The 12,510-nt window shown below is 45.4% G+C and overlaps 1 protein-coding gene across 2 annotated transcripts in view; it reads right to left on the minus strand.

The window, feature by feature from the left end:
• The window catches only part of cpt1ab (carnitine palmitoyltransferase 1Ab (liver)), a 75,914-nt gene that overhangs the window by 16,307 nt on the left and 47,097 nt on the right, over window positions 1–12,510 (minus strand). For both annotated transcript variants that reach the window (XM_013139108.3, XM_020040452.2), the window contains exon 7: window positions 9,343–9,420. In XM_013139108.3, coding sequence (XP_012994562.2) covers window positions 9,343–9,420 — 78 coding nt within the window. The remainder of the gene's footprint in view (window positions 1–9,342; window positions 9,421–12,510) is intronic.

The following is a 12,510-nucleotide window of genomic DNA, read 5'->3' on the forward strand; positions in this document are numbered from 1 at the left end:
ATTTCATTAGTTGTCCGTTATAATCATCACAATTAAAAGAAATAAACATCTGAAATACAGTATATATGTGTACTCATTTACAATCACCCATAAAAAACAAAAATCAGATTTTTCTAGAAGGACACTAAAAGTTATTCATCATTATGAATGATATTATCAAAAAGTCCCCGAAAGTGTCATATGTTTTCTGTTTATTGTCTCGTTACAATTTTCTTTTGACAGTTGGTTCGTGGGAAACTGTTCACTTCTCAAGACCCCAAAGCACCAACCAGAGGGCTTCTTTTTAATTTTTTACTTTGTTGCCATGTTTTGTTTTATGATTGTGCCATTCTGTTATGACCTACAGTTGAATGTGAATCCCATAAGAAATAATAGACGTGTTTGCCTGCTCACTCATGTTTGCTTTACAAATGGAACATATATTACAAATTCTCCAAGGGTATGTAAACTTTTGAGCACAACTGTATGTGATTTCTTCTTTGCATGGTAGAGTTTTAACTTGCATTTGTGGATGCAGAACAAGTATTTGATACACTTCCGATTTTGCAGGTTTACCCACTTACAAAGCATGTAGAAGTCTGTAATTTTTATCATAGGTACTCTTCAACTGTGAGTGACGGAATCTAAAACTCACAGTTGAAATCCAGAAAATCACATTGTATGATTTTTAAGTAATAATTTGCATTTTATTGCATGACATAATTATTTGATACATCAGAAAAGCAGAACTTAATATTTGGTACAGAAACCTTTGTTTGCAATTACAGAGATCATAAGTTTCCTGTAGTTCTTGACCAGGTTTGCATACACTGCAGCAGGGATTTTGGCCCACAGACCTTCTCCAGATCCTTCAGGTTTCGGGGCTGTCGCTGGGCAATACAGACTTTCAGCTCCCTCCACAGATTTTCTATTGGGTTCAGGTCTGGAGAATGGCTAGGCCACTCCAGGACCTTGAGATGCTTCTTATGGAGCCACTCCTTAGTTGCCCAGGCTGTGTGTTTTGGGTCCTTGTCATGCTGGAAGACCCAGCCACGATCCATCTTCAGGGGGGAAGGAGGTTGTTGGCCAAGATCTCGCGATACATGGCCCCATCCATCTTCCCCTCAATACGCTGCAGTCGTCCTGTCCCCTTTGCAGAAAAGCATCCCCAAAGAATGTTTCCACCTCCATGCTTCACGGCTGGGATGGTGTTCTTGGGGTTGTACTCATCCTTCATCTTCCTCCAAACACGGCGAGTGGAGTTTAGACCAAAAAGCTCTATTTTTGTCTCATCAGACCACATGACCTTCTCCCATTCCTCCTCTGGATCATCCAGATGGTCATTGTCAAACCTCAGACGGGCCTGGACATGCGCTGGCTTGAGCAGGGGGAACTTGAGTGCGCTGCAGGATTTTAATCCATGATGCCGAAGTTTGTTACTAATGGTTTTCTTTGAGACTGTGGTCCCAGCTCTCTTCAGGTCATTGACCAGGTCCTGCCATGTAGTTCTGGGCTGATCCCTCACCTTCCTCAGGATCATTGATGCCCCACGAGGTGAGATCTTGCATGGAGCCCCAGACGAGGGAGATTGACCGTCATTTTGAACTTCTTCCATTTTCTAATAATTGCGCCAACAGTTGTTGCCTTCTCACCAAGCTGCTTGCCTATTGTCCTGTAGCCCATCCCAGCCTTGTGCAGGTCTACAATTTTATCCCTGATGTCCTTACACAGCTCTCTGGTCTTGGCCATTGTGGAGAGGTTGGAGTTTGTTTGATTGTGTGGACGGGTGTCTTTTATACAGGTAACAAGTTCAAATAGGTGCAGTTAATACAGGTAATACAGGTATGAGTGGAGAACAGGAGGGCTTCTTAAAGAAAAACTAACAGGTCTGTGAGAGACGGAATTCTTACTGGTTGGTAGGTGATCAAATACTTATGTCATGCAATAAAGTGCAAATTAATTATTTTAAAATCATACAATGTGATTTTCTGGATTTTTGTTATAGATTCCATCTCTCACAGTTGAAGAGTACCTCTGATAAAAATCACAGACCTCTACATGGTTTGTAAGTAGGAAAATCGCAAAATCGGCAGTGTATCAAATACTTCCCACTATGTGACACAAGACAGATGGGCAGCATCTTACCCTTACTCTTTTACCTGTAATAAATACGGACAGTTCATGTAATAAGTTAGAGACTCCTTGGATGATTATGTTTGTAAGTGTTTGACGCTTCTCTCTATTTGCAAATAAACTATCAAATTGTGCAAGAGAATTTTGTCTCTGTTCTTACTCCATTAAGAGTGTCGATCGATGGAATTGCCATCACACATTAAACAACTTACCCAGTCTTCTGTCCAAACTTTTTTTAATGTGTCCCAGGCATCAAATTCAAAGTGGGCATATATTTTTGAAGAAACAATACAATTTCTCAGTTTCTTTGTACTATTTTTTGTTGAATACAGGGTTTAAATAATTTGCACATCATTGCATTCTGTATTTTGTTTGACATTTTACAAGGCATCCCAACTTTTTGGGAAACAGGGCTGTATATAAATCATTATTGTTTTTTTATTCACTGTTATTTTGAGCTAATATAACAGTCAATAAAACAGCATTTGGGAGAAACACCAATTTTGGTATCTAAAATGTAATGTTTATGTATATACATATATACTTTCTGAATAAAGAGCTTTAATATTTTTAATGATGTGGGGGCGGCAGGGTAGTCCAGTGATAAGAGCATCTGTGGCCAGTCACCAAATGGATGCTAGATTGAATCCCTGATCCAACAAATTAAAAATAAGAACCTGAGTAAAGCAGTTATCTGTAATTGCTCATAGGTTGTTGCAAAAATTAGAACATTTTATTAATCATAACCACCTGGTAAAATAATAGAAAAAAGAAAATGCATAACCATAGTTCAACAATCCTTCTGAACCTAAAAACTAGGCTTTTTTTTTTTACTGTATCGCTTCAATCGCCATAACGACAAAGTGAAAAGGGGTATTTAGAATTTTTGCCAATTCATGCAAAATGAGAATCTGACATAAGGATTCAGACCGCTTTAATCAGTACTTTGTTGAATCAGCTTTACTAGCGATCTGCAAGCTTTTGAATATTCTTTGGTATGTCCCTACCAGCTTTGCACACCTGTATTTAGGCAGATTCTCCCATTGTTCCTTGTAGATCGTCTCAACCTCTGTCAGTATCAATGGATTTGGTGAACTGCAATCTTCAGATCTCCCAAAGATGTTAAAGTCTGGTCTTCTGCTTTGGCCACTCAAGGACCTTCACAAACTTGTCCCAAAGCCACTCCAGTGTTGTCTCGGCTTCGTGCTTTGGATTGTTGTCATGCTGAATAACTTATCTTTGCCCATCTGAGGTCCTGTGCTGTCTGGATCAGGACCACTCCGTATTTTTTTAGAACCTTAATCTGATCCATGCCTTGACAATTCTAATATTCTTAGAATTTGACAGTGGTTAAAGTTAAGTATCTCGCTCAGGGTAAAAAATAACGTTTTTCCCCCTTGTCAGATCGGGGATAAGAACCAATTACTTTTAGTTTACTAGCCCAATGTTCTTAATCACAAGGCTACCCAATGAGTTTATAATTACTCAAAAAATGTGTTACTAAAATGTATGATGGTGTATGACACCACAATGTTTTCAAAGTTGTGCCGACAAATCTTGGGTTGCTGCTACCAAATGGACCAGTGAAACATTCTGGAGCTCTGTTGTACCATGTCAGGGTAAAGAATCCCTTAAGCACCTGTGGTAGACTAGTTAGTTATTGGGTCAAAGTTTGCAGTAGACTAAACAGACACACGCCAATCTTGTTTTGTCTATTCTTGCACACTGGAGTAAAGTTGAGACATGTTTTTCAAATAAAAGACAAACATCTAAAACACCCAAAACTGGCATTAGTTTGTCAGTGAATGTCTTTTCTCAGACATGGTAATAAACACATCAAGGGAATAAGAAAATTCAATAAGTTCAGCGGCAGCTTGGAAAGAATGTTTAAAATGTAATAATAATCATTGTCAATTTACATATTCAACTTTATCAGATAACAAAAACATCCCTGGGACTCCCATCCGTCTCCCAATTATTTCATGACCCAAAACTAGCTCACCTGAATCAAACAGCCACGGGCTTGAAAATGAGTTGATACATGGATTTAGGTGTGCTATCAATAGGGATTCAACGGTACACGGTATGTTAGCGAACCGTTTGGTATGCCCCCAACGGTTCAATACGCACACTTTTTCCTATCATTTCCAAAAGTCGCTTATTGCGCTGCAGACTACACATTGCAGACTGCATGTTGTAGATTCAGATCCACAGAACCAAACGTGTAGCTTGTGAACAGGTAAGGCAGGCAACTGCCTCCCCTTTAAACAACCAATGGATGATTTGCAATGACATATCAGTAGGAAACCTCCCTGAAGGGGCCTCGTGAAGAGAGTGGAAACTAAAAACAAATTTTCTCTCAAATCCAATGTGCCAATAGTAAGCGCTAGTGAGACGGAGAGAAGCAAATTTGAAAAGGCACCGCCGATGTGTCGGACAATTTTGGATACAATGTTCAATACAGTGAACATTTCGTCAAAAAAACTAGTGACGAAAATATTTGTTAAATACCTGTTTTTTTGTGGCAGTTGACGAGATGATAACTGACTAAATAGAAACAGAAAAAACTAAAAACTAAACAAAAAATACTTTCCAATTTGGTTGACAAAAACAAGACTAGACGAAATCAAAAAAAGCCCCATCCCAATATAAACGTACAGGCAAAAGCCGTGGTGTAGTGCCTGAAGAAGTGGGTATAACCCACTATCAAAATGTTCTTGAATTTTCTGTTCTCCCCTCATTCTAAATTTCTAAATAATATTTTCGTTCATGACAATAAAACTGCTCTAAACAATAACGTGTGTGCAATAAGTATTTTCCATTTCAGACATTTCACACGTCCATACTGTGCACAACGCTGCACTTAAAATGTTTAAAAATAGGCCTAATAGTAAGCAATATTAACATTGTAAGCGAAACATTATCCTATGATATGTTCCATTGGCTCCATTTGGCTCCTCCATGAACTGCCACCTTAACGTGGTGGAGGGGTTTGAGTACCCGAGTGACCCTAGGAGCTATGTTGTCTGGGGCTATATGCCCCTGGTAGGGTCTCCCAAGGCAAACAGGTCCTAGGCGACGGGTCAGACTAAGAGCGGTTCAAAACACCCCTTAATGATGAATAATTATTTGAGTTCCGTGACGTCGCCCGGTATGGCGCAGCCGGGGCCCCACCCTGGAGCCAGGCCCGGGGTTGGGGCTCGCACGCGAGTGCCTGGTGGCCGGGCCTTTCCCCATGGGGCCCGGCCGGGCATAGCCCGAAGGAGCGACGTGGGGCCGCCTTCCCGTGGGCTCACCACCCACAGGAGGGACCATAAGGGGTCGGTGCGTAGAGGATCGGGCGGCAGTCGAAGGCAGGGGCCTAGGCAACCCGATCCCTGGACACGGAAACTAGCTCTAGGGACGTGGAACGTCACCTCACTGGCGGGAAAGGAGCCTGAGATAGTGCGTGAGGTTGAGAGGTTCCGACTGGAGGTAGTCGGAATCACCTCTACGCACGGCTTGGGCTCTGGAACCACACTCCTTGAGAGAGGATGGACTCTTCACCACTCTGGAGTTGCCCATGGTGAGAGGCGGCGGGCTGGTGTGGGTTTGCTTATAGCTCCCCAGCTCTGCCGCCATGTGTTGGAGTTTACCCCGGTGAACGAGAGGGTCGTTTCCCTGCGCCTTCGGGTCGGGGATAGGTCTCTCACTGTTGTTTGTGCCTATGGGCCGAACGGCAGTGCAGAGTACCCGACCTTCTTGGAGTCTCTGGGAGGGGTGCTGGAAAGTGCTCCAACTGGGGACTCTATCGTTCTACTGGGGGACTTCAACGCCCACGTGGGCAACGACAGTGACACCTGGAGGGGTGTGATTGGGAGGAACGGCCCCCCTGATCTGAACCCGAGTGGTGTTCAGTTATTGGACTTCTGTGCTAGTCACAGTTTGTCCATAACGAACACCATGTTCAAGCATAAGGGTGTCCATCAGTGCACATGGCACCAGGACACCCTAGGCCGCAGGTCGATGATCGACTTTGTTGTCGTTTCATCTGACCTGCGGCCGTATGTCTTGGACACTCGGGTGAAGAGAGGGGCGGAGCTGTCAACTGATCACCACCTGGTGGTGAGCTGGATCCGATGGCGGGGGAGGAAGCTGGACAGACTCGGCAGGCCCAAGCGTACTGTAAGGGTCTGCTGGGAACGTCTGGCCGAGTCTCCTGTCAGAGAGATCTTTAACTCCCACCTCCGACAGAGCTTCGCCTGGATCCCGAGGGAGGCTGGAGATATTGAGTCCGAGTGGACCATGTTCTCCACCGCCATTGTCGAAGCGGCCGTTCGGAGCTGTGGACGTAAGGTCTCCGGTGCCTGTCGAGGCGGCAATCCCCGAACCCGGTGGTGGACACCGGAAGTAAGGGATGCCGTCAAGCTGAAGAAGGAGTCCTATCAGGCCTGGTTGGCTTGTGGGACTCCTGAGGCAGCTGACGGGTACCGACAGGCCAAGCGGACTGCAGCCCGGGTGGTTGTGGAGGCAAAAACTCGGGCCTGGGAGGTGTTCGGTGAGGCCATGGAGAAGGACTATCGGCTGGCCTCGAAGAGATTCTGGCAAACCGTCCGGCGCCTCAGGAGAGGGAAACAGTGCCCTACCAACGCTGTTTACAGTAGAGGTGGCCAGCTGTTGACCTCAACTGGGGATGTCGTCGGGCGGTGGAAGGAGTACTTTGAGGATCTCCTCAATCCCGCCGTCACATCTTCCATTGAGGAAGCAGAGGATGAGGGCTCAGAGGTGGACTCGTCCATCACCCGGGCTGAAGTCACTGAGGTGGTCAAGAAACTCCTCGGTGGCAAGGCACCGGGGGTGGATGAGATCCGCCCTGAGTACCTCAAGTCTCTGGATGTTGTGGGGCTGTCTTGGTTGACACGCCTGTGCAACATTGCGTGGCGGTCGGGGACAGTGCCTTTGGGATGGCAGACCGGGGTGGTGGTCCCTCTTTTTAAGAAGGGGGACCGGAGGGTGTGTTCCAACTACAGGGGGATCACACTTCTCAGCCTCCCCGGGAAAGTCTATGCCAGGGTTTTGGAGAGGAGAATACGGCCGATAGTAGAACCTCGGATTCAGGAGGAACAGTGTGGTTTTCGTCCGGGCCGTGGAACACTGGACCAGCTCTATACCCTCTACGGGGTGTTGGAGGGTTCATGGGAGTTTGCCCAACCAATCCACATGTGTTTTGTGGATTTGGAGAAGGCATTCGACTGTGTCCCTCGCGGCATCCTGTGGAGAGTGCTTCGGGAATATGGGGTCCTGGGTCCTTTGCTAAGGGCTGTCAGGTCCCTGCATTGCCGGCAGTAAGTCAGACTTGTTCCCAGTGCATGTTGGACTCCGGCAGGGCTGCCCTTTGTCACCGGTTCTGTTCATAATTTTTATGGACAGAATTTCTAGGCGCAGCCAGGGGCCGGAGGGTGTCAGGTTTGGGGACCACACGATTTCGTCTCTGCTCTTTGCGGATGATGTTGTCGTGTTGGCCTCTTCAAACCAGGACCTTCAGCATGCGCTGGGACGGTTTGCAGCCGAGTGTGAAGCGGTGGGGATGAGAATCAGTACCTCCAAATCTGAGGCCATGGTCCTCAGTCGGAAAAGGGTGGCTTGCTCACTTCAGGTTGGTGGAGAGTGCCTGCCTCAAGTGGAGGAGTTTAAGTATCTAGGGGTCTTGTTCACGAGTGAGGGAAGGATGGAACGGGAGATTGACAGACGGATCGGTGCAGCTTCTGCAGTAATGCGGTCGATGTATCGGTCTGTCGTGGTGAAGAAAGAGCTGAGCCGCAAGGCGAAGCTCTCGATTTACCGGTCAATCTACGTTCCTACTCTCACCTATGGTCATGAGCTTTGGGTCATGACCGAAAGGACAAGATCCCGGATACAGGCGGCCGAAATGAGCTTTCTCCGCAGGGTGGCTGGGCGTTCCCTTAGAGATAGGGTGAGAAGCTCGGTCACCCGGGAGGAGCTCGGAGTAGAGCCGCTGCTCCTCCACATCGAGAGGGGTCAGCTGAGGTGGCTTGGGCATCTGTTTCGGATGCCTCCGGAACGCCTTCCAGGGAAGGTGTTCCGGTCCCGTCCCACCGGGAGGAGACCCTGGGGAAGACCTAGGACACGCTGGAGGGACTATGTCTCCCGGCTGGCCTGGGAACGCCTCGGTGTCCCCCCGGAAGAGCTGGAGGAAGTGTCTGGGGAGAGGGAAGTCTGGGCATCCCTGCTTAGACTGCTGCCCCCGCGACCCGGCCCCGGATGAAGCGGAAGAAGATGATGATGATGATGATGATGTTCCATTGGCCTTATTTAATATGGTGATATGTTTAGAATACAATACAGCTCTGGGAAGAATTAAGAGACAACTGCACCTTTTTTTTGCTTTCCAAAAAAGTCAAAAAGGAAGGTTTTGATTGAGGAACAGAAGGGTTAAAATTAAGAGACCACTGCAAATTGAACGCTTCGGTTCCTCACTCAAAACTTTCCTTTTCAACTATTATGTAAAGGAAAGAAAAAGGTACAGTGGTCTCTTAATTTATTCCGGAGCTGTAGGTTAATTAGAGACTAAAATGTGACTAAAACTTAAGGGCATTTTGTTGACTAAAATGGCTTACTGTTTTCGTAATTTTGACAATAACTAGACAAAATGATTATTAGAATGATATAAATGTGTCTAAAACTGAAAGATATTTTAGTCAAAACAACTAAAACTAGAGTAAATCAAAAAATGTTTTACAATTAACAATGGTTCAATACAATGACCAGTGTAAGAGGACTGTAAACAGAGTAGTCTGCATGCATTGCTTTGCCACTGTCAGCTACTCGATTGGAAACACTTTTAACATGATAGGCCTGTGTCATATATACCAAAACTGTACTGATACCGTGATCCACAAGCTGCAATACATACCAAACCGTGGGCCCATTCTACCGTTGCATCCCCACTGTAGCTAACACATGGAATGTCTGGGATCCAGAGGACAGGTTTGAGAATGACTGAGATAGAGGCTAATCTGTGATGAGCAAGTGAAACATCCTGTCTTACAGATATAGAACAGGGGACAAGGCTCTGTACAAAGACCTGTCATTCCTGCTACATTCTGTCAGTCTACATTCACATCTAGAGATACTGGGTCATGGCAAACCACCATTCGAAGAGGCTCACTTTGATTAATACAATTGCAGTCTGGAATCTCCCACAACCCACAGAAAGGTGTGTATTCTTACCATCGCATAGTAGTTACTGTTGACCATGATGGGCCCGCGACCTCGAAGGTAGATATACTCTTCCCACCAATCACTGACCTGAGAGAGAGAGAGACAGAGAAAAAAGAGACAGGATAAAGAGAGAAAGACAGGAGAAAGGATGATTTCAGAATATTGTGACTGCAGAAAAAAAGTTTCTTAACTGACCTGGCTGGTAAAACTAAGGGTATAAAAAGTTAAAATGTGCCCTGGGCCAGGGATACTCCTAGAAGGCTTCTTTTTGGCATATATCTTCAAATGAATCAATGATGTCGTCCTGAGGGTCAATGTCAGGACATTCCCCAACTAAAAGCCCTTGATAAATGGTAATGTCCGTACTAAGCTCAGAGCACTGTTTTCCGTCTATAGTATCTCTCCGGAGTCACCAGGGGCAGATGGCATTCCAGGCCATGTCCTCAGGGGGTGCGCTGACCAACTACTGGAGGTTTTCAACCTCTCCCTGTCTCTGTCTGTAGTCCCCTCTTGCTTCAAACAGACCACCATCGTCCCTGTACTGAAGAAACCTTCCATCACCTGTCTGAACAACTACAACCCTGTAGCTCTGATCTCCACCATCATGAAGTGCTTCGAGCAGCTGGTCAGAACTCACATCTGCTCCACCCTTCCTGACACCTACGACCCCTTTCAATTTGCAATCCACCCTAATATATCTATGGATGATGCCATCGCCCTGACAACATACACCACCCTCTCCCATCTGGAAAAAGGCAACACACATGTGAGAATGCTGTTTGTGGACTACAGCTCAGCATTCAACACTATTGTGCCTGCTAAGCTTGTTCTTAATCTCAGGATCCTGGGACTTAACACCTCCCTCTGCAATTGGATGCTGGAGTGATGAGCAGACCCCAGGTGGTAAGAATGGACAACCTCACCTCCTCTGCACTGACCCTAAGCACTGGAGCCCCACAAGGCTGTGTATATCAGTCCCCTCATGTACTCCCTGTTCACACATGTCTGCATGGCCACACACAGCTCCAACATCATCCTCAAATTTGCAGACGACACAACCAACCTGGGTCTCATCTCCAACATTAATGAGACCGCTTACAGAGAGGAGGTAAGGAACCTGGCTACATGGTGCCAGGACAACAACCTCTCTCTCAGCGTCTGTAAGACTAAAGAGATGATCATGGACTTCAGGAAGCAGCAGATGGAGATGAAGTGGGGAGTCTCCGAATTCAAGTTTCTCATCAAGAATGACCTCACTTGGTCCAGATAAGCGAACTGGGCAATGGAAACTGCCCAAGAACTACAAACCCGATTCTAAAAATGTTGGGACACTGTACAATTGTGAATAAAAACAGAATGCAATGATGTGGAAGTTTCAAATTTCAATATTTTATTCAGAATACAACATAGATGACATATCAAATGTTCAAACTGAGAAAATGTATCACTTTAAGGGAAAAATAAGTTGATTTAAAATGTCATGGCATCAACACATCTCAAAAAAGTTGGGACAAGGCCATGTTTACCACTGTGTGGCATCCCCTCTTCTTTTTATAACAGACTGCAAACGTCTGGGGACTGAGGAGACAAGTTGCTCAAGTTTATGAATCGGAATGTTGTCCCATTCCTGTCTAATACAGGCTTTTAGTTGCTCAACTGTCTTAGGTCTTCTTTGTCGCACCTTCCTCTTTATGGTGCGCCAAATGTTTTCTGTGGGTTGAAAGATCTGGACTGCAGGCTGGCCATTTCAGTACCCGGATCCTTCTTCTATGCAGCCATGACATTGTAATTGATGCAGTATGTGGTCTGGCATTGTCATGTTGGAAAATGCAAGATCTTCCCTGAAATAGACGACGTCTGGATAGAAGCATATGTTGTTCTAGAACTTGGATATAACTGTCAGCATTGATGGTGCCTTTCCAGATGTGTAGGCTGCCCATGCCACACACACTCATGCAACCCCATACCATCAGAGATGCAGGCTTCTGAACTGAGCGTTGATAACAACTTGGGTTGTCCTTGTCCTCTTTAGTCCGGATGACATGGCGTCCCAGTTTTCCAAAATGAACTTCAAATTTTTATTCGTCTGACCACAGAACACTTTTCCACTTTGCCACAGTCCATTTTAAGTGATCCTTGGCTCAGAGAAAACGCCTGCGCTTCTGGATCCTGTTTAGATACGGCTTCTTTTTTGACCTATAGAGTTTTATCCGGCAACGGCGAATGGCATGGTGGATTTTGTTCACCGACAATGTTTTCTGGAAGTATTCCTGAGCCCATGTCGTGATTTCCATTACAGTATCATTCCTGTATGTGATGCAGTGCCATCTGAGGGCCCGAAGATTACGGGCATCGAGTATGGTTTTCCGGCCTTGACCCTTACGGACAAAGATTGTTCCAGATTCTCTGAATCTTTGGATGATATAATGCACTGTAGATGATGATAACTTCAAACTCTTTGCAATTTTTCTCTGAGAAACTCCTTTCTGATATTGCTCCACTATTTTTCGCCGCAACATTGGGGGAATTGGTGATCCTCTGCCCATCTTGACTTCTGAGAGACACTGCCACTCTGAGAGGCTCTTTTTATACCCAATCATGTTGCCAACTGACATAATAAGTTGCAAATTGGTCCTCCAGCTGTTCCTTATCTGTACATTTAACTTTTCCGGCCTCTTATTGCTACCTGTCCCAACATTTTTGGAATGTGTAGCTCTCATGAAATCCAAAATGAGCCAATATTTGGCATGACATTACAAAATGTCTCACTTTCAACATTCGATATGTTATCTATATTCTATTGTGAATTAAATATAAGTTTATGAAATTTGTAAATTATTCCATTCCTTTTTTACTCACAATTTGTACAGTGTCCCAACTTTTTTGGAATCGGTTTTGTACTATACTTCCTGAGGAAACTCAAGAAATGTGTAATGTCTGCAAAAACTCTCACCAACTTCTACAGGGGCATCAGTGAAAGCATCCCCTCAGGCTGCATTAGTGCCTGGTACGGCAGCTGCACCACGGCAGACCGCAAGTCACTCCAGAGGGTGGTAAAGTCTGTGGAGCACATCATCGGCTGCCATCTCCCCTCTGTGCAAGGTATCTACCATACCCGATGCCTGAGGAAATCACGGAACATCATCAATGTCCATAGCCACCCAGGCTATGGCCTGT

The sequence above is a fragment of the Esox lucius genome, chromosome 19 (genome assembly GCF_011004845.1).
Source record: "Esox lucius isolate fEsoLuc1 chromosome 19, fEsoLuc1.pri, whole genome shotgun sequence".
NCBI lineage: Eukaryota > Metazoa > Chordata > Actinopteri > Esociformes > Esocidae > Esox > Esox lucius.